Below are 27,990 nucleotides of genomic sequence, written 5' to 3'. Positions count from 1 at the left end.
CTGAGGCCGAAGCCGACACAAGAGAAGGGACATCAAAGCAGGCACCCCCAGAGTTCAAGGCTTCTCGGGGATGCATTATGGAAAGGCTGCAAGCTCAGATATGAAAGCGGCCAAAGCCTTTGTTCGGACGTTCAACAAGTTGACTGTCCGGGAAGGCTACAGTCCCCAGCAAGTCTTCAACTGCGACAAAACTGGGCTTTTCTGGAAAAAAAAAACCTCGGACATTCATTACGGAAGAAGGAAAGAAGCTATCCGGGCATAAGCCTACAAAGGACAAGCTTACCCTTGCACTCAGTGCAAACGCCAGTGGGGATTGTAAGGTAAAACCCCTTCTGGTGTATCACTCCGAGACTACCTGAGACTTTAAGGCCCACAAAGTTATGAAGGAGAAGCTTCAGGTGTTGTGGAAAGCTAATGCAAAAGCCTGGGTAACAAGAACCTTGTTCACTGAGTGGGTAAACCTTTGCTTCTGCCCGGCTGTGAAAAAATATTTAGAAGAGAAGTATCTTCCCCTGAAATGCCTGCTGGTGATGAACTATGCGCCTACTCATCCTCCTAGCTTATAGGAAGATATCCTAGCAGAGTATTCATTCATCAAAGTTCTCTATCTTACGCCTAACACCACCCCTCTCCTCCAGCCCATGGACCAGCAAGTGATTTCCAACTTCAAGAAACTCGAAATCACTGAGAGCACAAACCTCTTCCTTCGTGAATTTTGGAAGGAACATTTCGATATTGAAACATGCCTCAAAATCATCAATACAGCTTGGCAGGAGGTTTCGAGGCCCACCTTGAACTCTGCGTAGAAGAAACTGGAGCCTGATGTAATTTCTGCACAAGATTTTGAGGGTTTCCACGCAGACCAAGCTGAGGCCGAAGCCGATTTCCGAAAATGTTGACGATCCTGAACCTGTCAAGATCGTTACACTCGGGACGTCCATGGGTCTTTAAGTTGATGAGGCCGACATCAATGAGCTTATAGAGGAACAACAAGAGGAACTTACGACGGATGACCTGAAGGAGTTGAAGGTCATGCAACTGAACAAAGATCAGGAACAGTCCTCTAGCAGCGAGGGGGAGGAGGAAAATCCTACGACCACGGCAGAAATTAAGGAGGCTCTAGCTTGCTACCATAAAATGGTGACTTTTGTCGAAAAGACACATCCAGAAAAAATTGTCCCAGGCCATACGCTTGAATATGTAAATGAAGCTTGCCTGAATCTTTTCAGGAACATTTTAAGAAGCAGGCAGAAACAAGGTTCCTTGGATAGTTATTTTAAAGAGGCCTTTGGTACTAGCAAGCCAAGAGGAAGATAAAAGTGATAAAAAATTAAAGAAAAGTGGAAGTGATAAAAATAAATAGTGTAATCATATTTAGAAAACAAAACGTTATTAAAAAAAAAAATTATTTAAAGTTTACGATAAAGTTACGTGTTAATATTTCCTGCCATTTATTAATGAGTTTCCTAAAATTAAGTGTTAATGTTTTCTGCCACTTATTAATCTGTTTAGTAAAGTTAAGTGTTTAAGTTTTCTGCCGTGTGTCATCCTCCCTACCTCTCGGATATCACCTCATTCCAAAGGTAAGGTTCAACATTTCTGTTAGTGTATTTTTACTGTTTGCTCTTATTATGCATTTCTTTTACAGGTTACCAACGATTAATTTATTATTGAATGATCCAAATGATTGTGCAGTACTGTATTCCCTCGAGTTTAGTGGCGTGTATCCTTCTTATAATCCTTTAATGTGGTGTTTTTGTAAGGCCTGGAACAAATTAGGCTATTCATAAGTAAAAGGCGACTCACAACATAAGAAATTCACGGTACTAAAGCCACTACGGAACCTATTAATTTCATGTCGCGAGGTATCACTGTATTCACAAACATAGTTCTTCCTATTTGAAAGGCACAGATTTGTATTCATGTAAGAGCAAATGTGAACTAACTAGATGGAATTTCAAACAGATTCAAATGACCATACTCATCTACAAAATAAATTGCAGTCCTGAACTCCATATTGTTACATATACAGTACCTGAGGTGGCAAGTGAGTAAACTGAGGTACTACAGGTCTGAACTGGTGCTCCTTCACCCATAATATGTCACCATAATCAATTAGGAAAACCTGGAATAGAGGTGACCCAAATTAAAATAAAATAATATTAATAAAACAATGACAGAACAATATTTAAATATAATTTATTTTTTATTTTATATTCAATGCAAGAAAATAGTATAAATATAGATGAGCAATATCTATACCCAATCAGGATAGCACTATTTCAGTGTAAAATCCATACCCATGGAAGACTGTTAGCATGAGATGAATCATACTTGAAGTAAAAGTAAAATGCCCTTTCCTCGAACCAGCAAAAATTACATGGACCATTGATGCAAAGAATATTATTTATTATGTCAAATATAGTAATTCGCAATAAGGAACAAATGGAAAATAGCAAACAAAATTTTAATTAATTCATTATTAAGCATCCCACTCCAAGAGATATTTATTCAAGATGTTAAAATTAAACTTGCTTATTCAAGATGTAAAATCAAATTATATACAATCAATAAAATAAAATGGATAGTAAAAGTTATGGTAGCCTATTGTAAATGTCTATCTTGCATTCTGAGACTAGAGTTTGAGCCTCACTCAAACCTGCTAGTTTCTATTAGTGTCTACAACCGCACCATTCTTCTGAGCTAGGGATGGGGGGGTTTGGGGGAGCATATTTGTCTATCTACTGAGTCATCAGTAACCATTATTTGTTAGTCCAAACCCCCAGCGGATTCGGTCATTATCAATTTAGGAAGAAAATCGCTTAGTGATTAATGGAAAAACATACAGTATGGTTCCAAAATATGCACAATCGAATTGATAGTCCCCTTTCATGTGGTCGCTAGTTCTCAAATTAATTTTTTTCTATCTGCAAAGTTGTTCAAAGTCTGTGAGTCACACAAGAGAGAGAATCATTTGATGTAAACTTTAAAAGGAACTGTCATTTCATGTAGTTTGTAATTTTTGTGAGAGAGAGAGAGAGAGAGAGAGAGAGAGAGAGAGAGAGAGAGAGAGAGAGAGAGAGAGAGAGAGAGAGAGAGTGTGTGTGTGTGTGTGTATTTGATCTATACTTCATTAAAAACAGTCATTTAAATTTCAATTTTTAAAGTTCAATTTTTAATGTTTCTTTTTAATTTTTCATTTCAGATTTGCAAGGTTCAGAAGGCTGAGATTGTTGTGCCAACCCAACATTTAGATTATATTCAGATCTGCACATCCAAAAACAGAACAAACTGAGAGAGGGGCACTCCTAACCAAGTTTGTTAGGTCTAATGGGAGTGAAGACATGCATGATTTGCTACTCCCTGAAACCTCAAATGGTTAACAAAGCTTTTTTTGTGGCAATAGAACTCTTTGCAGAGGAGTTCGAAGGTTTTTTGGCAGAGCAGGGATAGAGGAAATTTCACTCAAATTTTTTTTTTTTTTTTTTTTTTGACAGTAGGAAATTGCTCTATTGTACAATACACTTGTAACCATTGGTGGGAGTGTTTGTATGTGGGAATTTTCACCAACCCAGATGTAATTTAAAAAATTTTTCAAGCTATTAAAACTTTAAAACCTTTTTAATCTTTTATTTATCCATAAGAACAATTTCATATTTGAAAATGGGTAGTAAAAAAAACTCTGACTGGGTAAGTTGCCATTTGCCTGGGCCCTAATGGAATTATTCCCCTTGTGTGTATTGAACCTATGATTTTCCAGTTCTGCGAAGCCGTGGATTGACCACATCCTCGCATAGTTGGGGATTGTACTGTACGTCATAAGTCTCAAAAAATGCCTGTTAGTAATATGTACCTCTTAGCCTTCCTTGAGATATCAGTCTTTACTTGGGTATCACTTGCAGTTTTTTGAAGACTTGGAGGGTATTTCTTTCCTGTGTCACAATGCATTAATCATAATAGAAGCTCTTTTACGCAAAAAATTAAGCTTAGAAAGAGGACTTTTCAACTATGCACAGCATGTTGAGATATCATACAATTTTTCCCATATAAATATTTTCGCACCCATAGAATGGTTACTATAAGGGTAATTCTGTAAATTGAGGAAAGTCTTCAAAGACATGAGGAGCCTATTATATGGTACCACAGGCACTGTAGGATCCATTTTACACTAACAATAGATGTGGAGAACTTAAAAGAGAAATATGCTGATATGTCAAACAATAGCTCCAAGGAGCAGAGATACAGCAAGATAAAAAAGAATGCCTGCCCCAACCAGTGTATTAAGACTGATTTTATACATTGTTGAAATGATAAATTTCTCTAAGGAACATCAACTTCTGAAAAACTTGAATCAAAACCTCCCAATTAAGGGTTGACGAGAGAGAAAATGTGAAGTCGAAAACAAGATGAGACCTTCTTATAGCAGAGGCCCATTATCATAAATCATCCAAGAAAAAAATAACCCAGAAAACTGTACAAAATCAAGAATTGACAGTAACATGCAAGGTTGAAGCCGATTTTTGAAGTTGTTTAAAACAAGGCTGAAAGTAAAGCTTTTACAGACCAGTATGCTTTTATAAGGAACAAAAAGTTACCTGATATATTAATTGTTCAAATGAAAACATTTTTAACTAGTCAAGAGGATTTAAAATGCTGTAAATTATTCTGTTATAAAGTACAGTCCTTACTAATGTTACAATGCCCGATAAGGTTGTCGAGAACAAGACTCTTAAAAACTACAGTAATTGAAAATGATGAAATATAAACAAGTGACATAAATTGTACCAAACACAAGGCATCACCTTATATTCATTTATCATTACAGATAACTACCGTACCATCTCCATTGATTGTCAAACCATCAGTGATGTTAGAAACAACTCTAACAGTTTTCCATGTAATTTGAAAGGATTCTTAACTGGTGTTATAAGTGGAGAATTTTGTAAAGCCTGTATGTACAGCAAAGGATAAGAAAGCAGTTGAAGTTGAAGCTGCAGAACATGGAATGAACTACTTAAAAATTCTTTGCAGACTGAAAAATATAGGAAATACAAAAATTCTGAGTTGGACTGGATTTAATAAGAAAAAAAAGTCCATCAGAGAAAAAATTCTTTCATATCTCCCAGCAATAGATGCCTCAGAGATTGAACAAACAGCTTTTGAAATCCTGAATCGGTGTCTTTGTGAAAGTCATAAATTACTTGGAGAATCAGATATGCCAGTTAAAATCAGGATGGGGGTATTTCATACCTTTTGCAATGCTCTTTTTGTTCTAAGCAAGAGGTTTAAAGATACTAGTTTACATAAGTATTCGATCTAGTATTGTTGCATAAGGTTCTGTTGGTGAAGTTCTTGAAATAGACTATAACTGAGTTGAAAGAGTTTACAAACTTACGTATGAGGCATTAATGAGATTTATCTGGTAATAGTTAATTTCATAAGATGATGATAAACATGAGTACCTGAAAGTTCAAGAAATACTATTGCAGTTGAACACAGATCTCAATCTAGAAGATACTGCCTGCTATTGGAAACCTGGAGCTTTATAGAACTTGAGACAATGTGGTCTTAATTTCTTGATCATCTTCACAAATCAATATGTGATGTATCTGCATATCAGGTACCTTAAATTGACATGGTTGACGATATTATCCTTGGATTGTACATGTCAATGCAATTTGGATCATTATTTGCATGCCATCAAAGTGCTGATTGCCTAGGCTTTTGCACATGACATGATAAATTACAGTATGCCCAATACTTATCAGTTTATTGTGCATAGATGTCACTTTTACAGACCACACATCCTGAGGAGTATAAAGCTTTCAGAAATGTCTACTTATCAGAACAGATGTCAAATATTAACCTGCAGATCAAGTGCAAGTAACTGTAAACAAAGACATTCAAACACCCGGAGGCACAACCACATTCAGTTTTAAGTCAAGATGCAGTCAAGCACTATTACATAACTGATGAGCACTGAAATGCATTCTTAGGTATGTTAAGAAACAGTTCATGATAATGCATTGGAAACTCTTCATTATGAACTCCAGCAGTCAAACTGGTAAAGATGAAGAAGCCATTCCAGCATTAAGAGTGATCACTAATTACCAGCATGACAATGACAACTGCTCCTTCAAGGAATATGTCATGCTCACCAACTAATCATAACTATCCTATCCATACTGAACACAAGCCCTTCTCAAGCAGAATATAGCTCTCACACGCAAATTATGAATTGTCAAAAGAAAACAATTTTGCCTGAAAATTAAGTTAATTAGAGGATAAGGAAATATCAAGGGAAACAATATGGAGTATCATATTTCGAAGCTTAATTTGAAAAGATTATTACCAAGTTTCTAAACTACAGGGGAGTCAAGAAGTTTAATAACTTTTATTATTTATCAGCTATAAATGACTCGTATCTTTCCCTCACTGGTGACCCACTTCCATCTGTGTGTAGAAGTCAGCAATATGAAGATTAGGGGAGGTTCATAGATACAAAAAATCAAATTTTAATCATTCAATTTGCTATTCATACACTCACCTGATGTTCATATCAAGAGAATAGGAAGTAGTTTTGACTTCGAAACTGAAGATAAAGGAAGCATGGCTTGCCCAAGCCATTGATTCATTACCAGTACCTGCTAGATTGTCTCATTATTTTATTAGAGATCTCATTCTACTTGAAGGAAAGAAAACTGGAACCTTTTTTATTTATAGGTGTAAACTTTGGTATAAGAGAGCTTCCATCGAGAAGTAATAGGAACACCCGGTGAGTATAGAAATTGCTTGATCATTAACATTCTAGTTTTCTTATCTAGCTTCCAAAATTAATAACATGCATTTAAACACACTGACATTTAAATCTAGTCTACTCGAGAGAGGGAGCTAAGGCACTTTTTGTTAGAGAATTTTAAAAACATACATGAAAAATTAGATTCATCTCAAAGTACAGGATTCCTGTAGTAAACTACAAGATGAAATAACATCTGTAAAGTTTAAATAGACTAATCATTTTATAATCTTTGTATTAAAACTGTCAGATTTTTGAGTTCAGAAAGCACACTTCAGCATAAGTTATTGAATCTTTTTAGTTGCAGCATATAATTTCCAGATATTTACCTAACAAGCTTAATAAACACTGCCAAAATATAAAACTTATGACAAATATACTCAAGACACTATTTGTCTCATGTAAAAGTTTGTATGCGACAATACTAAAACCACATAATGCAAACAATTTCTCACCTTTAGAATAGTAGTGGCATCGGTTTCTCTCTGTATTTCCAAGACACGTGCCCGACAATACTCTTCCTTTCCATCCCGAATACTATGAACAATTTTCAGTTCCCCTACTCCTGGCAAACAAGCAATTGGCTCTGGCAAAGAGTATTTGTAGTGCTTTTGCATAGCCTCTACTAAATTATCTAGATTCTCTTGGTCAGCAACATTGTTGGGATAATCTGAAATGGAAGTCTTTCATAATATATACAAGGAATGTATTTGCTTATTTAGTAAAAAAATTATGGTCGCTTACATAATATTGCTAAGTATGTTATATATTAATATCTTTTACATGACAATATTTTTATAAATTGTACTCCCAATCTACACTGGCATTCTATTATTCAGTAGCATATTGAGCATTAAAATTTTACCTCATTAGCCTACCTAAATCATATATCAATATAATAAATACTCTTTGATTTCCTTTGCATAATGTAACTAGTTTTAGTGTGGTTCAACTTCAACTCTGTAATTGAGATTTCACTAGGAATCAAAACTATGGTCCATCACAATGGATCCTGTATAACTTTGTTATACTGGGACACCTTCATCGCAGCTTGACCAGGTATGAAGCCACGCTTGTTAAGAAAAACAAAACGATCAGAAATTATGTTTGTGCAGCACATTTGAACTGAATTTAGCTTGTTTCACGCTAGGGGTTTGCCATTGGTTAAAAGCTTTCTCTATTCTTCTTACATTAAATAGATTAGTATAGGTTTTAAAGGACACTCATGAGTGGCATAGGCAAAGAAAGTTCACTGCAGTTTTTGCACTATGTCCAAGAAACTGACCATATAAAGTATAATCATGATTGGCACCCAAGTGCCTCTCTGCCAAAATTAGGGCTAGGCAATGGGTGCCAATAACTTAGTAGGTGGACCTACTGATCTCCTAAACCCTAATCCTTTACTCTCAGGGAATTTATGAAACTATGCAGCCATGAGTGGGGCTCAAACTCTTAACACATGGATTGTAACATTTTTCCTTTAGGCTACAATCTTTTTTCTTTCATACAAAGAACGAGAAAATAGTTCAGTCCTACAAATTTACAGTATGAGTAAAAAAATATAAATGTGAACAGATTATTTATCTTGAGAATGAAATTACTTGAGAGGTTCTAGAAATAATTTATTCTGATCTTTATAAATGAGTGCACTTTCAAGCAACAAATCTAAAAGTCATTATTACAAAGCATTACTCTACTTTTAAGTCAGATCTAAAAAAAAAAACTACAGCATTCTAATCTATGGAAGCATGCTTTACAAGATGGTAGACTATAATACTATTCCCCCAAAAAATTCTCATTATGAATATAATCTTGAAGAACTAACTCTTCCCAAAGATCAGTTACTAAGAACAAACATACATTACCTGATAGTTCACGAAGATCTCTTGTTCCATTTGGAAAATATACATAAAATTGGGATGGAGACACTACATTCGTTACTATAGCTGCCAAAGCTCTTCCCACTTGTGGTAATTCATAATTATCAGCACTTATATAAAAGACAGGCTGCCTCTCTGTAGTTACACCTAAAAGAATGGAATAACTAATTATACATACATACATATACCAAGGCACTTCCCCCAATTTTGGGGGGTAGCCGACATCAAACAAATGAAACAAAAAAGGGGACGTCTCCTCTCTATGTTCCTCCCAGCCTAATTATGCAAGCCTCTAAATGTTTCTTTTCACAAATCTTTTAAATCTACTTGGTAGAATACATAACCTTTTTATGACCTTTATTATGGAGTACCATGATCAATATTTTCCACTAATATCACATTACAGTATCTTCAATGCTGCTACATCCCATAACTGTTATTTTGCATAACAGTAAGCCTACTTCTAAATGTCAACTTGATATAATTACAAAATTTAAAAGATGTTTAATACAAAATTACAAGGTTCTTATTTTACATATGTGATACAGTTCAGAAAGGTGTGCCATTACCTAAAAGTGTTCACCAATGCACGAATGTAAGTTTCATGCGTTTCTTTATAGCAAGTAACCCTCATCTAGAACATATAACTAACTAAGAAAGCTTTGATCACACAAGTTTCTGGGTAACTAAGATATTCTAATTTTTCTTGAGTCATATATTTATGGAATTGTTACTTTTACTTCATATTATTTTTTGTATCTTTGTTTTCTAATGGAGTGCTAATCAAGTAGCTATCGGCATGCTTTGTTACTAAACTTCTAAAGATAAGAAACTTCTCAGTGCAGATAAGATTACACTTTCATTTTTATTGCTTAACCACTACACATTCACTAGAGTAAATAATTCCAAATTACTAAGTTTAGAGTATTTATTTTTTCTTCATTCAATTATTTCCTTGTTAACACTGTATAATCTAGTCTACTACAAAATTTTTCTATTGCTTTTCAATTAAATTATCAAATAAATGAGGATAAGGTTGCAGTAACATATCTTTCCCATAATGCATTATTTCCTTTTTTAAATTTAATTTTCAAGGGATATTAATATATTTTGCTTTCATAGTCTTTATACTTTCTCGTTGTCATATAATTTTCTTATTATATACTTGAGGATATTTTATTGTTTGCTTACAAATTATAGCTTGCATAGCTTTGCAACAAAATTCAAAGGAGAAAATAGGAAGGATATTGTAGAATTTCCGTAGCAACTTATACTATTTCAATAAATATTACCCAATATCAATAAATGAAAAATTGGATGCATAATTTTCTCATATCTAAATAGTCCATCCATGGGTTAACACCTCATCTAAGATGGCTATACTGTGACAGTGATAACATGCTTACCCTACCAGTTTGCTTCTTTCCATGGGATGGTAAACTACCATTCTATCAGCCCTCTGGTTTCACTGTGATTTTGATTGTTCACAGTACTGATTACTATGCTTCACAAGAGCAGGGTATCATTGTCTTTTTTGTTTGGAATGGTTAATAGAATTCCAGAGTGTCAGCATCATAATCTAGTTTAGGTTAGTTTTGGACCCAAATATATAGCCTTAAGCCTGACCCTCTCTCTAAAATGCATTAGGTATATAGGTAGAGTATGTGATCTACAGAATAGGAGTTTAGCGTGTAATGTTATTTTTAGTTTTTCTTTGACATACATTAAAGAGAAAAGAAAAAAAAATGTTTAAATAATGGTGCAGAAAAATTATGAATATCAGTCTCAAAAAACCATTTTGATGATTAAAATTACACTTACCAATCTTTCCCCGTTTCCCTCCCCCTCCTCTCATTTACCAATTTCTGTTTCCTCTCCACTCCAGCCCCCATCTGTCTCTAGTTCCCTGAGGTTTAAGCTATTGTTGCACATGAGCTCAAGATTTCCTTCAACATGCACATCTCAGGTGCTCTCTATTTGCACAACTGGATTGGAGATTAAAGGCCCTTTTATGCCTCTTCCATTTTCTCCTTCAATAGTTACAGTTATCTTGCCTCTCAGAGGATCAATTGAAAGTTGTCCTAGATATGCTGAATGCCTATTTTTTCATTAGGCGCTTATTATAAAATCAAACCTCTAGCCTTTAAAGAAATAAATAAATTATTCAAATTCCAAGGACTAAATATAAACTCACCATCTCTGTATCTCACATGTTCCCACTGACATGCTTCTCGGGGACACTTTTTCCCTTCTCTGAAAAACTTGCACAGCCTAGTTTCATCTGTATTCTTAATGCCAGAAAGTACCGTTTCAGCGCACTCATTATTAACATGACTATTTCCCTCTCCCAAAAAGTCTTCTGCCATAGGATTCCAATTCATCTGAAAATCATACAATAGTAAAAAGTCTATACATATTGTTCTAAAACAGAGTACAAGCTAGTTAAATATAAGACACCATTCATGAGCCCATGACCAATGCTCTTAACATTAAAAGGATTTTGAGGTAGTAAAAGCATGTTAACAACTGCATTTGGATTTATGGATTTGGGACATACAGCTTACCACTTGGGTAGTAAGATTGGATGATATAGAACTGAAAAAAAAAAATTGAGTTTAAATATTTAGAATCAACTATACAAAGCCATGGTGGGTGTGATGGGAAAAGTGAGGAGGAGAATTCAAACTGGGTGGAATGGCAAGAGAAGAATACCAAGTGGTTATGCAACAAAAGGATATAAGATACCAGCAAGTCTGAAAGGGAAGGCCTATAAAGTGGTGATAAAACCAGTGTATGGTTTGGAGACCTTACCTATAACCAAGAAATAAAAAGCATTAACAAAAGTTGCAGAAATTAAAATGTTGAGGTTCTCACTGGGAGTAATGAGGGAGGATAAGATCAGAAATAAATTCATTAGAGGAAGAACACATGTCCATCAGTTTGGAAAGAGAGCAAGGGAAGCAAGACTAAGGTGGTTCTGGCACATGAAGGGAAGGGAGGAGGATGCTAAGCATGAAGCCACCAGGTAGGAGGAGGAGAGGAAGGCCTAAGAGGAGATTCATGGATCCATTAATTAAAGATATGAGAGCAGTTGGTGTGATAGAGGAGTCAGTAGATAGAAGTAAATGGAGACATGATACGCTGAGACGATCCCTGAATGGGAGAAGCAGAAACAAAAAGAAGGTCTAGCTAGCACTTGGGCTGGGAATACCATTCAGTACCAATGTACAACTAGGGGGAAATGCCTACTGTTGCACTAAAAAGTAAAAGCTAAAAGAGGCTGGACATCAAGGTGGAACAACAGAAGCCAGTGGCAAGGTCAAGCTGAAGGCTAAAAAGAGGGTGCAGTTAGGGGTTGAATGCATACTACAAAGGCTATTTAGTAATGCCTATAGATAGTGCTACACCCCTACAGGAAATGCACAATATAATGAATGGATTCTTGGAATGTGAGCCATATTATTCAGCACTAGGACTGGGGAGGCAAAATTGCAAACTAATTTTGGTTTCTCTTGTTTAAAGAGGATTTATTAGTAGATATATGATAATACTGAAACTTGCTGTATATTTTTGGTCTGCTTTTTTGATGAGCTGATATACATTAAATGACATGGACACCATATAATAGCCTAATGATATCAGACGCTACAAACATAGCTCATATAACAACTCTCTCTATTTAAAATTGCAAGACTATTAACTGAAACTTATAAAATTTCAGTCATTTATCTGCATAATTTATAGCTTCAAAGGAGGTAGCCTAACTAAAAAACATTTCCATAATATTGCCAAGAGAACTACCTACTCATTCAGACAAAATTAGTAAAATACACAAAAAAATAAATTTCAATGATAAATTTGTTATTCCTTTTCAAACCTGTTCATATAGCTTCCTTCTCAAAACTGGTAAAATATTGTGTTCATAAGCTAGGGACCTACTGCATTAATTTGGAGGAATTTGGAGGGAATAATCCTTCTACTTCTGTTTATTTCATGAAGGCTAAACCTCTTAGAGGTTGAGATGAGAAGGAAATACCCTGTAGATGCCTTCAAACTAATCCTCATCCGTTACACGTCCATAAATTTGGAATTGGTGGGGAAGACCAAACGTGGACATATTTGCAACATCGCTCAACAATATATAGGAGTATTTTGGTCACCTGTGACTGATACTTTTGCAAGAAAGGTGTATATGCTGTTATAGGGCTGGTCGGATCTGTATGTTTCCTCCTTTTCCAATCTTTCAAGCTATGAAAAACTAAGTTCAGAGTGTCTGCAAACATCAGGATGACTCTAGTTGCCCTTTTTTACCTGGAAAGAGAGTGATTTACATATTGGCAGCCTCTGGTTGCCATACAAAACCAATCTTCTCGGACAACCAGTTTCAAAGTCGACAAAGCCAAACTCATACACAAATGTAACAGCAGGGAAACTGCCCACCACATTCTCTGAGAAAAAGGGTTCCAAGTCCTCTAGATGGCCTTTTTTAGATTTCTAGAGACAGTTCACTAAATATTTGTATCGAAGGGAATGGAATGTTGACTTTGATTAGTAAGAATCAATTTATGTTCCAATGACCAAAACTAGTTTAGGCAATGGTGTCTAATTTTTCCTTTTCTTTCTTAGGAAAGGAAATCATTCATTTCAGCAATTAAGGACTTATAGATACTAACTGAATTCTATACTTAAGCATCTAGGCTTACGTTATCTGCTTCGGATATTATTTTGGACGTGTTCAGATCTAATATTGAGAAACCTCAGGTTGGTAGAACAATCTATTGGAATCTCCTTGTAGCATTACAATAGGTAAATGGCTCTCTCTTTGAACCTTTGAAAGATTTCTCTGTTGAAGATCTCACAATTAAGATTACTTTTCTATTAAATTCAGCATCAACTAAATATACTAATGGCCTACATAATATCATAATGTAAGTCTTGGAAAAAAATAAGATGATTTTATCTCCTTTTACTTACCGTAAATCAGTTAAAAATAATTTTAAGGCAGAGGGTTTGCCTTACATTCTTCACAATCCCTCTTTGGAAGAGAAAACTGGTCATGTGTCAAAGAACAGATTTCTGTCTTGTAAGAGATGTGTTAATTTGGACAAGACTAAAAAAAAATATTAGGGGAACAATTCCCAATTTGTTTTTGTAGGGTTACGACTTCAAATCGTCCTTTATCCAAATATACTAGATCATTTTCTTGTTAAAATTTCATTCACAGGGACTTTAAGATAACCAGATCCAAGTGAGATGCATCACTTGAAACTTAGGATTCAGGATATTAAAAGTGTTGCTACATATCTCAATTTCTGTAGGAATCTTTCATTAGAATGTGTATTAGCAGCAGGTTGGGTTTTTCTAGGAACTCATTCAAAGAAACATGGATATCTTATTAGGATTACTGGGCTTAGGGTGCTGTAGTGGCTGCAGGGGATGTGGCACCTTGAGTTATAACACCTAATTTGGTGATGATTTTAAATAATCAATTTGAGAAGCTAAGGGTAAGGACTGCAGAGATCATGCATATACTGCAGTGTACGAACTGCCTAAAATGTTACTTACAGTATTTTCATAAGTCTTGACCTCCATGGCTTTATCTGTAAATAGTAAAATCAATTAGTCACCAAAACTTTGGTGTCCACCAACTCAAGCTTGTACAAATAAAATTCTAAGAACTACAGTACATAACTAAGGCAAAAAACAAATAAATGTGTAATTACTTACCAAATGCAAATAAATATGAATAGTAAAGATTAACCAATTTCTTATAAGTTTAAAATATCAAAGTATCTAAGTTATACCAAAAACGATAATACCCGGTAAATAAAACTTTCAACATGAAATCACAGTGCATTGTGAAAACTATAGCCATCTGGTATATATTAATTAAATCTTGACATAACCATGTACTAAAATTTGTGCATTAGTTTGGAAGTTATCTTGGAGTGAAAAAAAAAGAGAGATCATAAACAAGGAAAAATAATATCAAATTACAAATGAAATTTCATAACTCAGGAACAGGAATTGCAAACTGAGAAGCAGAATCAATGATCTCCATCCTACCATTAATATTTATTTGAAAATACAGTAACCGCTTGCCATATCGCTGTTCACCTATTGCTTGCTTAGTAATCGTGGGACTACATAAATCTATATCATGGCCTCCTCTTTATATCGCCGGTTTCTGAGGGCAGATAAGTTATATATTTTTCATATTTTGATCTTTTTTAGTTATCAATAGTAATTTTCAGGCCTAAAAACTAAAAGTAAATTACAGTAATGCTGCATATACTCCTGTAACACTTAACTAACTCCAGGTTTTCCCAACCCTCTATACTGTCCTCTATAGGCATAAAAGACAGTCTACAATTATATGGTATAAAGACAATATTTATCTATTTTTAAAAGTGTCAGCCTAAGAATGTATCAATAAATAGAACGAACTAGGCTTATATTATTGAAGTTTTATAAGGTAGATCTCTCATATATAAACTATAGAGACTTATGTCAGCCTGTTCAGAAAGGGAAAACTGGCATAATGTTCATAACCAAAAAGATTTCATGCCTTTACTTGATTTGATTTATGGAAACTTGGGCAAGTGACCCCGTGCCGGAACCCGGAAGACCATTTTGTGTTGAGAAGCAAATGGGGGTGAGGAACCCTATAGTTGCATTCTGGAGTAAAGTTAATAGAAGGTGGACAGCAAGACCACATCTCCTAACAAAGAAAAGCTTAATATTTCAATAGCAGAAGAGACATTACACAACGTTCCCATAGTGGTTTAATGAAATAATTACTTTTAAAAAATTGGCCAGTTGTATTTAGGGTCCTTTGACTGGTCAGACAGTACTACAAGGGATCCTTATCTCTGGTTAAGGCTCATTTTATCGTTGCCTACACATACACTGAATAGTCTGGCCTATTCTTTCCACATTTTCCTCTGTCCTCATACACCTGACAACACAGATTACCAAAAAATTCTTCTTCGCTCAAGGGGTTAACTACTGCATCGTAATTGTTCAGTGGTTACCTTTTTTCTTGGTAAGGGTAGAAAAGACTCTTTAGCTATGATAAGCAGCACTTCTAGAAGGATACTCCAAAATCTTTAGCTATGATAAGCAGCTCTTCTAGAAGGATACTCCAAAATCAAACCATTATTCTTTAGTCTTTGGTAGCGCCATGGCCTCTGTACCATGGCCTTCCATTTTCTTTGATTAGAGTTTTCTTGTTTGAGGGTACACTCAGGCACGATGTTCTATCTTAGTCTCTTCATCCTGTTTTTTTTTAAGTTTTTATAGTTTATATATGAAAGATCTAATTTAATGTCACTGTTCTTAGTATATTTTATTCTAATTTTTATAACTTCTCTTGTAGTTTTTATATCCTTATTTCCTTTCCTCACTGAACTATTTTTCCCTGTTGGAGCCCTTGGGCTTGTAACATCTTGCTCTTCCAACTAGGGTTGTAGCTTAGCTTGTAATAAAAATAATAATAATAATAATAATAATAATAATGACAACAATAATAATAATAATGCATGAAGAATTCACTTACCATCTGCTTTTTTTGGAGTTGTACCACTTAACATAGAATTTGAGCTCGATTTGGCATATCCTGAGTCCACAAGGTACTCGTTAACATTTTTAGCTTCAGGTTCAAGATTCTTCAATACGACTGGGTAAACTTCATTCCTGAAAACAGCCTAAATATAATAAGTCACTGCTTTTCTACATTAATGCAAATAATTCTCATCACTTAATATATTATACAAAGACAAATCACTAAAAGTTTTTATCAAAACTACAAAAACAGTTTACCAAGTTTTCAATAAAATACTTAATACAGTACTGTATGAGAAATACACACACACACACATATATATATATATATATATATATATATATACATATATATATATATATATATATATATATATATATATATATATTATATATATATATATATATATATATATGTGTATATATATATATATATATATATATATATATATATATATATATATATATAATCTTACATTTTTCTAATGATACAAAAACTTTCTCTGCATATTACTTAACTTCATCCCAAGGAGTTCAATATATTGATGAACACCAAGTAAACCAACACAAAATAAAGGGATTTTGACGAAGGAAAAATCTATTTCTGGGGAGAGACCTGTGACGCCCGGTGAAAAGGGTCCTTCTTTACACTTTTCCAATATCAATCTTCCAAATATACTAGAGAAAGATAAAAGCATGGAATGCAGAGGTTACAACCCTCGCGCGAACACCTTGTTGGTGTCGTGTATTTAACAAGGGCGTGTGTAAACCACTATTCACAGGCTGTCTTCCATTTAGATAATCCCTTCATCAAAGGGGAGGGCTGTGACAGGCCCTAGAGAATACAGTTGGTCTACTCCACCAACACCCACTACTCTCGCTCTCCAGGTCATCCTTCTGCAAGAACATATGGCTTGGCAAAGAAAGGGTGGGTCCGTACAAAAATAACCGGGAAGGGTTTCACCGGGTGTCACAGGTCTCTCCCCAGAAATAGATTTTTCCTTCGTCAAAATCCCTTTTCTGGGTCGATCTGTGACGGCCGGTGAAAAAGTACCAGAGAATGCCTTCCAAGCCCAATAAAGTAATAACATAATGCGGAGAATACAATCACCACGTACGACAATAATATAATAATGTAAGAAACGTCCAATTACCAACTAGCCAAATGACATAGGGAGCGTAAGGCTAAATATCTAAGACGACAAGGAATCAACTGAGTGTCGAATCGCAAAAGGCATCAAACCTTACATGTCTAAGCATATCTAAACCTTAAAGGAACCGTAACTACAATAACAGTTAAACCATAGGAATTAAACATAGCAAATATCATAGGGCTAACGAACTACCCAGGAGAGTGGCGACGTGGTGTGAGTGGCGGGTAGGAGGGAGAAGAGAAGAGATGGAAGAAAGGAAGAAGTAGAGATTAATGGGGAGGGAAAAGGCTCCCCGCTGCCATCGTCGGGTATTTAAGGGCCTGTAAGATCTTTAGATAGTGGCGTTTGACAACCATAGGGGATTTCCAACCCGTATATTTTTTAAAAATCATCAGAGTCCCTGTTCTGGAAGTAATTGATGGAGGTATCTACTGTCCGTATATCATGAGCCTGGGGAAATGATTCCGGATTAGTATGTTTAAAGAAGTAGAGGATTTGTTGCCTGATACCGTGAATGGGAATAGTACCTCCTTGTTCCCTGATAACCAAGGGGCCAGACGAGCGGGTGGCAGTTCTAGCTAAAAAGGCCTTGAGAGTAGTGACTGGACACAGAGAAAAGATCCTGGGGAAGAATAATAATCTTCCGAGGGGAGCACCTATTTTGCGGATCCTCATTTAATAGCTAGGAAAGCATTGTCTGGAGAAAGGAGTACTTCGGCTGAAGGGAGGAAATCTATGTTTTCCGGGTTCGTGAGAGAGCTGCTAGTTCTGATATTCCATCACCTGAGGCCAAAGCCATTAGAAATAAAGTCTTCCTAAGAAGAGCGATAAGAGCAGAATTCATTGTCCGTGTCCGGCGCAAGTTTTGAGGACACCATTCATAGACCAGAGTCCTTTTGTGGCTGAACCGAAGGTCAAAGCCTAGCACATGTTTTTGGAATAGATGAGAAATAGGAATCAGCTAGGTTAATGTTAAACCCAACAAGGAAGATCTTCTCCAAATCTGACTTGATGGTGGTTAAAGTTCTAACTGTTAGGCCTTTGCCAAATAAGAACCTCAAGAAAGAGATGTCTATATTCGGAGACATACGAGTATGGTATGAACTCTTAGGGAATCTGCTAGTTGTTAACGGCCGAATCATATTGGCAAATTGTCGAGTCCCTTTTGTCTGATTCAATGAAGAGATCGATTTCAGGTTCAATGTTCGCGTCTCTACGAGCTGCAACCTTCCTGTAGCCCACAAAGTCAGAGATTTGGCTATCCTTGAGCAATCTGACACAGTGAGTTTGGATTACTTGAGTCAGTTTGGGGAACGGAATCTGGAAGGGACGGAGTTTCAACTCGAGGAGGAGAGGAAATCAACTGTTCTTGGCCAGTGAGGTGGTACTAAATCCACTGCCCCCCGGAAGGAACGTAGTTTGTGTAAAAGTCTCATTAGAAGATTCACTGGGGAAATAGGTAAACCTTTTTCTAATGGTTCCTGAGTATCCACCGGAATGAAATTATGTCTAGAGACCATTCTGATTCCAGTGGTTTCGTCCTGGCTAGTGAGTCCTCTTTCACATTCTGGACTCCCGCAAGGTGAGTTACTGACAGGATCCAGTTCTTTTCTGTTGGCCAGGCGTAGATAGCGACCAGGATCCGATTCAGGTTGGGTGACTTGGATCCTCCCCTGTTGACGCAGTGTACTACGTCTGTGCTGGCTGATACTACTCTGATATTGCTTGACCTCGGAGGAGAGTCTCTCTTCAGGGTCAAGAACACTGCCATGGCTTCGAGAACATTGATATGGGTCTGTTTCATGGCGGGTGACCAAGACCCCTGAAACATCTGAAGTTCGGAGTAATCCCCCCATCCACTTAGAGGCGCGGCTGTATGGAATGTCTCTTGTGGAGGTGGGAATTGTAGAGGAACCGATTTGGAGAGGTTCCTCAGTTCGGACCATGGGCGTAGTCTCATTTTCAAGACAGAGGGGATCTTCGAGACCTTGTCTCTTAAAGGTACTGTAGCTCTTTCTCTCCAAACTCGATTGATGTCTTTGCATTTTTGTTATTGAAGTGAATTGGAGAAGGCCGATGATACTTTCTAAGGTTCTTCTGGACATCTGTTTGTGTTTGAGAAAATTCTTGACCTTGGAAGCTATTCCTCTTACCTTTTTGGAAGGGAGAGAGAACGTGTGCTTTGAAAGGTCCCACTGAATGTCTAACCATTCTAAGTGGCCTGATGGTTGCAGTCGAGACTTTTGGAGATTGACCCGAAATCACAGGTTGTCGAGAAATCGAAGTACTTCCTTCGTAGCTCTGTTGCTTTCTATGGCCGACCGGACCCAAATGAGCCAACTGTCCAGATAAGCCATGATCTGTATCTCTTGGTTCCTGAGTTGTACTAACACTGCCTCTCCCAGTTTCGTGAATATCCTGGGATCAATGTTGAGGCCGAAGGGCATGTCTTGAACACAAAGGCTTTCCTGCCTAGGCGGAAACCCAGATAAGAAGAGAAGTTTCGATCTATAGGCACATGATAATAGTCGTCGGAAAGATCGACAGAGGTGGTGACGGCCCCAAGGGGAAGTAAGGTCCGTACCTGAGAGATAGTCATCATCCGGAACTTGTCACCGAGAATGTAAGAGTTTAGCTTTGACAAGTCCCGGTCCACTCTCAATGTCGACAAGCCTTTCTTCGGAATTGTGAACAGGTGGCCTTGGAACTTTGGTGATCGGTCCCGTTTGATTGCTTTCTCCTTTAGTAAATCTGTGGTGTACTCTTTCAGGATGGGAGTGGATTTCTGGGAGAAGGTCACTGGTGGAGGAGGAGGACCTTGTGGCCATTTCCACCTCAAACCTTTAGAGATTATGCTATGAGCCCACGGACCGATGGTCCAATGGTCTTGAAAGTTGTAAAGTCCCTCCCCTACCGGGACCACCTCGTTGTGAGAGAGTGAACCTAGGTCCTTTCCTTCCCTGAGCCCCCTTTTTTCTAGGTCCGCTTCGATGGCGGAACTGTCTTCTACTCCTGTATCTTCCTCTCTGGTGTCCACGAAAGGAACCTGAGGGTTCGGAGCTAGGGCTGTATGCAGGCGAGGGCATCGAATCGGGGTTGGGCTGTGTACCTGGGGAATCAGTGAGGTAGCCCACCTGATGAGGGGGGGATCCGGATGCATAGGGGTCGAATCAGAGGAAGACTGTGATGACGAGTGGGTAACTGACTATTGATGGCAGTGACCCCGGTTCGTTTTGTAGAGGGCAACTCTCTGCTTCTTCTTGAAGAAAGCTTGCTTTTGGCCTTCGACCTTCTTTCTGGCAGTGAGGCCCCGCCTTTCCTGCAATTTTGGGTTGCTCTCGTATCATCTTGTAGAACCTTGTTCACCTCCTCCTGAGGGAAGAGGGTTTTACCCCATCAGGGGGAAACTATCAGCCTGCTCGATTCCTGTCTGATAGAGGCCACAGACAGAACGTATTTCCTACAACTAACCCGATCAGACCACCAAACGTGTAGGTCGAATTGGAAGGGCAGAGATTGGTTCTTCAAGAATATCCGAAACAAAGTCTCAGTGGGATAAACCGAGGCTAGGGTATCGCCGAGGTGGGGTCCGGCTCTTTAAGAGCCGGCATGGCCGAACCTTCTTGTCAGTTTGAATAGTAAGACCTGTCCAATTATCCGTAATAGGCAAGGCACAATGATAGCAGTTGTAGATATGGCGTATTCCCCATTGTGTGGGGTGAGCTTGGAATTATCGTACCCCCCAGACCGACAACATCCTGGTCCAGACAGATCGGGCCTGCCCTTTAGGAAATAATACCGTTACCTTCGGTACCTTGCCTAACCTAACCAAGTCATGCTCTTTCAATCGAACGAATCCGTTGAATGGGTATTCTAGTCCCTGAGAGTAAATTCTAGGTCCTCCAGAGGGCGGACGTCTATGCCATCAAGAGTTATGGTACCATCCATATATGGGACATGTAAGGCAAATTTCTATGTGTTGTTTTTATCGAAGGAGGTTTCTTCGATACGCCTGGGGCTGTAGGGGGAGACATCCGAGTTCCTGAACGAATCCGACTCACCACCATATCTTTGAGCTCCGTCATAGCCCCCTAGAATGTGTTGTATATGCTCTTTAACCCTACCCTTGGCTTTTAGCAGTCACAGTTTTATGCAAGGAATATGAACATCAGGATCCTTTGAGGGTGTCGCAGGTAATTGCAAAGCTGAAGGCTCCAAACTCATCACCACCTACCTGCCCATCCATGGGGTCGATGTCCAACCCTAGAGAGGACACTCCGAGGAGATAGGGTCCTCTAGATGGAGCATTCCTTCCAAACCTCGATACCCAAGGGCTGGGAGCCGCTCTTGCAGGCCGGAGAGATTCACCATCGTCCTGAAAGAAGTGAGGGGATTAGTGATGAAGGAGAAGACCGTTCTCCTCAATAAGTAATGCATACATAAATCCGGATCAAATTAAATCATCGCCCAAGTATACCAAATAGAAACATTAGAACCAACTTACCTCATGGGTCAGGAGTAGGGAGGACAGCTCGTAGCAGATCGTGCATGACTCCGGGAACCATACCATGTAGGCGGACCTTCTGTAATAGAAAGGAGACATGAGTCTGGATGTTCCTTGAAACTCTGGTTAGTGATCCCATTCACAGGCTGGGATCAACAAAATCAGTATAACTAAAAATAATGGCTATTTTTATGCATATATTTAATTATAAACATGTTGTATAAACTAAAAATAACGGTTATATTTATGCATATATTTAATTATAAATATGAAGAAATATGTATAAATATCCATACAACATCGTGTTCAAATAGAAATAAATTTCTACTCAGTACTTGGGATCGAAAGCTAGCCCCTTCTAATGAAAAGCCAGGTCGAAACCAACCATGCCATGAGAGGCTATCTACTGTTCCTTGAGACTCCGGTCAGTGAACAGATGAATCAATAGTATACTAATATCCAGTAACCCGTAACATGTAGCTATAAACCTCAGCGGTAAAATAATGTTAACCCCGGTTCTGAACGTCTGAGTCAGGGGTGGCCAACCTATGGCTCATGCGCTAACAGTAGCTCATTGCATGATTACAAGTGTCGCACTATACCCCATAGATAGTAAATTGAATGACTTTTCTTTAAAATTGCTAAATATGTTCATATATTTTCATTAGGACTTTCAAGAATAACTAATGAATATTATCAACGCAAATTCAAAGTGTCATTAAAGTAAGTACAGTTTACTTTGTATTCATGTTAAATCCTTTCCTTTACAGCTAAAACAAAAGATTGGCCACCCGTGGTCTGAGTGGTCTCTGTTGCCACCGGAGATCCTGTGACAAAGGTCCGTCATAGTGAAAACGTGAACATCAGAGGTGAGATAATATTAACCTCAATTCTGAACATCTGTGTGATATCCGGTTTGGCCGGAGATTCGATAAAAAGGACCGTAATAATGAAATGGTGATTACTCATGAAAAGGGGTTCGTACCCTGGTTCTGATCGTCTGATTGATCTCTGTTTGTACCGGAGATCCGGGGGGTGACAAAGGTCCGTCATCGTGAAATCGTGACCCTCATCAGTACGATAACATTCCTCCATACTGAATGTCTGTGTTATCTCCAGTGAAGCCGGAGATTCGATGAAAAAAAGGACCGTTATAATGTAATTGTGATCAATCATGACAAAGGTTCGTGTGCAAAAGGCCTCAGCCGGAGTCTGAGTGGCGGATTTCACCGTTGCACTCCAAATATCTGACTAGTTCTCACCCAATGAGTATCCATTATAGCGGAGTATAACTCAAGGCGGAGCTAAGGGTGTCGTCATAAAGTGATCCCAAATAATGACTCATACACTAACATAACCTATTAATAGTGCTAGCTCTATTAACAGTAACCACATCAATAAAACGTGAATATCATTAAACGTAATATCATCAACTCGGAGAATAAGAGGAGGCAGGAATAACTCGTGATCGTATAAAACGGAAAATGGGAAATCCACTTCCTCTACTCGAGCTTAATAAAGAAAACGAGAGAAGGGGTAACTCGAATCAGTAGAAACAGAATACGAGCACTCTATGCTCACGCTCTCAAGGTTACATAATAAAAAACCAAAATCACACAATAATATGATAAGAATAATGATAAAATTGTAATAACCAAGAACGAAGAATAACGACATCGTAACAATTAAACATAAAGATATAGTCTGAATCGAGCACCTTCCTGAGGTGTGAACATAACTATAACAAAGACTAGATCGATATTCTTCGTTCCAAATTGGACTTGCCACCAAATAAATACCATAGTAAAAAACAATAATAAATAATGATGATAATATTGGTCATAAAACGTAAGTGATATAACCTAGATGACAGAGTACCAGAAGGGCAATATTAACTTGAAAAACTACCGAATCGAACAAAACCAAAATGGCTGCCGATACCGAGGACGGCCAATCCTCTTCTAAAAATAAAATCCACATTACTGGAACGAGAACAAATGCCCGGTGCTGAAAAAAACTGTCAAAACAAACTATGGTACTTAACATTGGTAAACGTGAAGTAGCAACGTCAGTCATGTTGAATTAACGACAATCACTTGCGAAACACCTAACAAAATAAAAAACGACTTAGCGGGCAAGTCCAAAACAGAAGGATGGACTGGAGAGCGAGAGTAGTAGGTGTCGGTGGAGTAGACCAACTGTATTCTCAAGGGCCTGTCACGGCCCTCCCCTTTGATGAAGGGATTATCTAAATGGAAGACAGCCTGTGAATAGTGGTTTACACACGCCCTTGTTAAATACACGACACCAACAAGGTGTTCGCGCGAGGGTTGTAACCTCTGCATTCCATGCTTTTATCTTTCTCTAGTATATTTGGAAGATTTATATTAGAAAAGTGTAAAGAAGGACCCTTTTCACCAGCCGTCACAGATCGACCCAGAAATGGTAAATTTGATCAAGATCCGACTCCTGCTCACGCTTTATAATTTATTGTGATTGATTGATTTTAGGTTTTCTGGCATCCTGACATCGAAGGTCATTGACGCTGTCTCACTTTATGAGCCAAGGAAATTAGCTAGGCTAAAGAGAAAGCCCAAATCTGGCATCACTGAATAAAATAAAAAAAACAGTTTTGTCTCCTACAGTGTCTTAACATCTGCATTTAAACTTCAACTTGCTTTGATTTCAAATGATGATCATATTTCAAATCCAAGACTAGCCTAAAAATATAACAGTGATTTCAAATACCTACATAAAAGTAATTCAATAAAAATTCATATTTTGGATATATCTACAAAAAATGACGCTTATAAAGCAGGTACATCAAAAGCTGCCTCTTTGACTTCTGATGATGCTCATTAAAATTTCAAGTCACCCTTTGCTATTAATTTATTTCTATATCTCTTATTTGAACCAAAATTTACTCTACAAGCTATAGGGCTTGTTCTTCACTGAATACAGTATGAATAACAAACTACAGTATAATATTTAAGTCTTTTATTTATAGACAGACTTTTAAGGATAAAAAATAAATGTGTTAAAATACTCCACAAAAGAAAACCCATGATGAGCTAGTGGCCGAGCTAGCAACTGAATGAAAACGCACCGTCCCATGGAATGATCACGTGATGTAAATGACCAGCTGATCTGACACATCACCAATAACAATAAAAATCAAGAACATTTACAATATGAAACACCATCTCCCAAATAAAAACAATATTGTTTAAGAGTGCTTACTTTTGCGAGAGGAAGGATATAAAGATACGTACTACCTACTCGGTCTTCTGCCTCACAATCTAGATGACATGTAAATGTCCAGGAGTGTGGGAATGTAAGGGTTTAGCTATAGAAGGACCAAGCAATCCAAGAATCTGAGATTCATAAGAGAGAAACTTGACTCTGTAAGGTGCGGTGAACATACAGAATGCTTACAGAAGAAACACTATGTAATTATGACTAAAGTACTAGATCTAAGTTAGGTTAGTGTAAGCAACCGGACAGGCAAGACAGACTTATCACCCACAAAAGAAGGATCACGGGCCTCAGAAAATGAAAAAAAAAGTTAAATATTAACTTGAAACCCAAAACGGTTCATCACTCACTTGGTTGGGAAGCTAGTATTGGTGTGACATATCAACTCCATAAAAATCAACTATTCTCACTGTAATTCCACTTGAACTAAAAATTATTTTCCTCAGCCATTATGGACAACGAACGGGAGTCGTTCTCTTTAAAACAGAGAAAATCTAATGCTGCGCATTGTATACTCTTCAGTTCCATTAACATCAACTTGGAACATAAATCATAAGAGGAAACATGAGATATTGCTACCCTCACAATAGTTACTTAAAACCAGTGCTTTCCCCATACAGAAATGCTAACCAAACAAGTAATTATTAAATCAAAAACACCTAACACAATCTGGAAGGGGAGATACATGTTGTGATGGGGCATTTCAACGGAAAACCGAAGAATGGAAAACTTGGCGTACCATTCAAATTGTAACGAGGCATTTGATGAAAAATTGAAGAATGGGAAACTTACCATACTGTACAAGTTGTGACGAGGTACTTCGACAGAAACCTGAAGAATGGGAAACAGCGTACTACTTACCATTAACCGCTAGATTATCTCATTATTTTACTGGGGGCAAGTACCCTTTGAAAGGAAAGAAAACAGGAAACGAATGATAACATTTTCAGGGTAAATGTAGATAAACCGAGCCTCTAGAGAAGAAGCAATATGAACATCAGGGGAGGTTCACAGAAATAACCCCATAAATATGATGAATCTTTTGCTAACATAAAAAATATAAATTAGATGGACACTCAGACTCCCTGGAAATGTTAATCTATCAATAGGTATTAAGCAGTACTGAATGTTTCAGGAGTTAGAAATAGGTGGCAATGGCAAGGGTCAAAGAAACAGAGAAGTATTTTCTATTACATTGTATCTAAGGTCTTTAAGTTTTGAACATTTAAGTATGCACCTTTAGGACTGCACTGTCAAAACTCTCTCAACTCGCACTAAATGAATTTAGGTATTTAATAATACAGTATATCTAGCTGTTCTGAGGGAAAAAGTTTAACCCTTTTACCCCCAAAGGACATACTGGTACGTTTCACAAAACTCATCCCTTTACCCCCATGGACGTACCGGTACGTCCTTGCAAAAAAATGCTATTTAAATTTTTTTTTTTGCATATTTTTTATAATTTTTTGAGAAAATTCAGGCATTTTCCAAGAGAATGAGACCAACCTGACCTCTCTATGACAAAAATTAAGGCTGTTAGAGCAATTTTTAAAAAATATATTGCAAAATGTGCTTGAAAAAAAAATAACCCTTGGGGGTTAAGGGTTGGAAATTTCCAAATACCCTGTGGTAAAAGGGTTAAGAATTTAATTTAAAAAATCACAGCAAACCAGCAGATAGAACTATGATCATCCATACTATAGAAATTATGATGCAATAATAAACATGTTACTCACGAAATGGGCCATGGAAATGCCGCAAACAACGTAGACTCCAGTCCTCCACATTTATCGATAAAAGCTTTAATGCTTTCCGGTGACCACATACATTCCTCCCATGAATTAAGTGGGTGCACCTAAAATAAATTTTTCATTAGCTTTAAAATAAAATGTTAGAAAATGCAAAACTCTGCTTTCCCTTATCTTTAATTATAGTATGCTACAGCGGTTGTGATACAACATAAATTTCTCATATTTATCAGGTATGAAATAGAGCAGCAGTAGGGGATTCAGCATTATGAAGCTTCATCTGTGGTGGATAATGTGGGAGGGTGGGCTGTGACACCCTAGCAGTACCAGCTGAACTCGGTTGAGTCCCTTGTTAGGATGGGAGGAACGTAGAGAGTAGAGGTCCCCTTTTTGTTTTTGTTTCTTTGTTGATGTCAGCTACCCCCCAAAATTGGGGGAAGTGCCTTGGTATATGTATGTATGTATGTATGTATGTATGTATGAAATAGAGCAGTAATATTCTAGTGTCTTGTTAGGTCTTAGAACAAAAGATTTACATTCTATATAGTCGCTCTACATTTTTTTCCTGCTCATTTGTTTTCTCTTGATCTTATCTTCTATTTTTGCTTTGCTTCATAAGAATATCCTAAGAATTGAATATTTCTACCCAATAAGATTATACTTTGAATCCCTGAGGGCTTCCAAAATTCTATAACAAATACATAACCCTAGGACAGTTCACATTATTCCATTAAAAACAAAATCTATGAATGATTATCTGTAATTCCACCTTTAACCCTGGATAGGTACGGTCCTCGGACACCCCTTTAAGGGTATACTCGGACGCGAACGACCCCGACGCCAAAAAAAATTCTTGAAAAATCAGTTTTTGCAGTAACCTCCTTTTTTCTTTTGCCAAAAAAAACTTCAATGAATGCTTAAAACAACTGTAAAGATAAATACTACTCATCTGCAGAAAAACTATTTATTATAAATATTTTAAAAAATTAAGTAGAAAAAAAAAAAGACCTGACATAAAAATTCATAAAAAAAAAGTTTATACATATATACACAAATCCTTTTAGGAATTGATTCTTGAATGTTTAGGACA

General features: G+C 37.1%; 1 protein-coding gene across 2 annotated transcripts in view; it reads right to left on the bottom strand.

Moving 5' to 3' along the window:
• The window catches only part of LOC137642766 (uncharacterized), a 122,866-nt gene that overhangs the window by 21,723 nt on the left and 73,153 nt on the right, over window positions 1–27,990 (bottom strand). For both annotated transcript variants that reach the window (XM_068375610.1, XM_068375611.1), the window contains exons 13-19: window positions 26,889–27,007; window positions 16,235–16,371; window positions 14,242–14,276; window positions 10,871–11,057; window positions 8,662–8,823; window positions 7,252–7,466; window positions 2,036–2,125 (exon numbers count right to left, since the gene is read on the bottom strand). In XM_068375610.1, the coding sequence (XP_068231711.1) occupies window positions 2,036–2,125; window positions 7,252–7,466; window positions 8,662–8,823; window positions 10,871–11,057; window positions 14,242–14,276; window positions 16,235–16,371; window positions 26,889–27,007 (945 nt within the window). The remainder of the gene's footprint in view (window positions 1–2,035; window positions 2,126–7,251; window positions 7,467–8,661; window positions 8,824–10,870; window positions 11,058–14,241; window positions 14,277–16,234; window positions 16,372–26,888; window positions 27,008–27,990) is intronic.

Source organism: Palaemon carinicauda, chromosome 6 (genome assembly GCF_036898095.1).
Source record: "Palaemon carinicauda isolate YSFRI2023 chromosome 6, ASM3689809v2, whole genome shotgun sequence".
NCBI lineage: Eukaryota > Metazoa > Arthropoda > Malacostraca > Decapoda > Palaemonidae > Palaemon > Palaemon carinicauda.
Note: the sequence above shows the minus strand (reverse complement) of the source record. Positions and strands in the feature narration are given on the sequence as shown.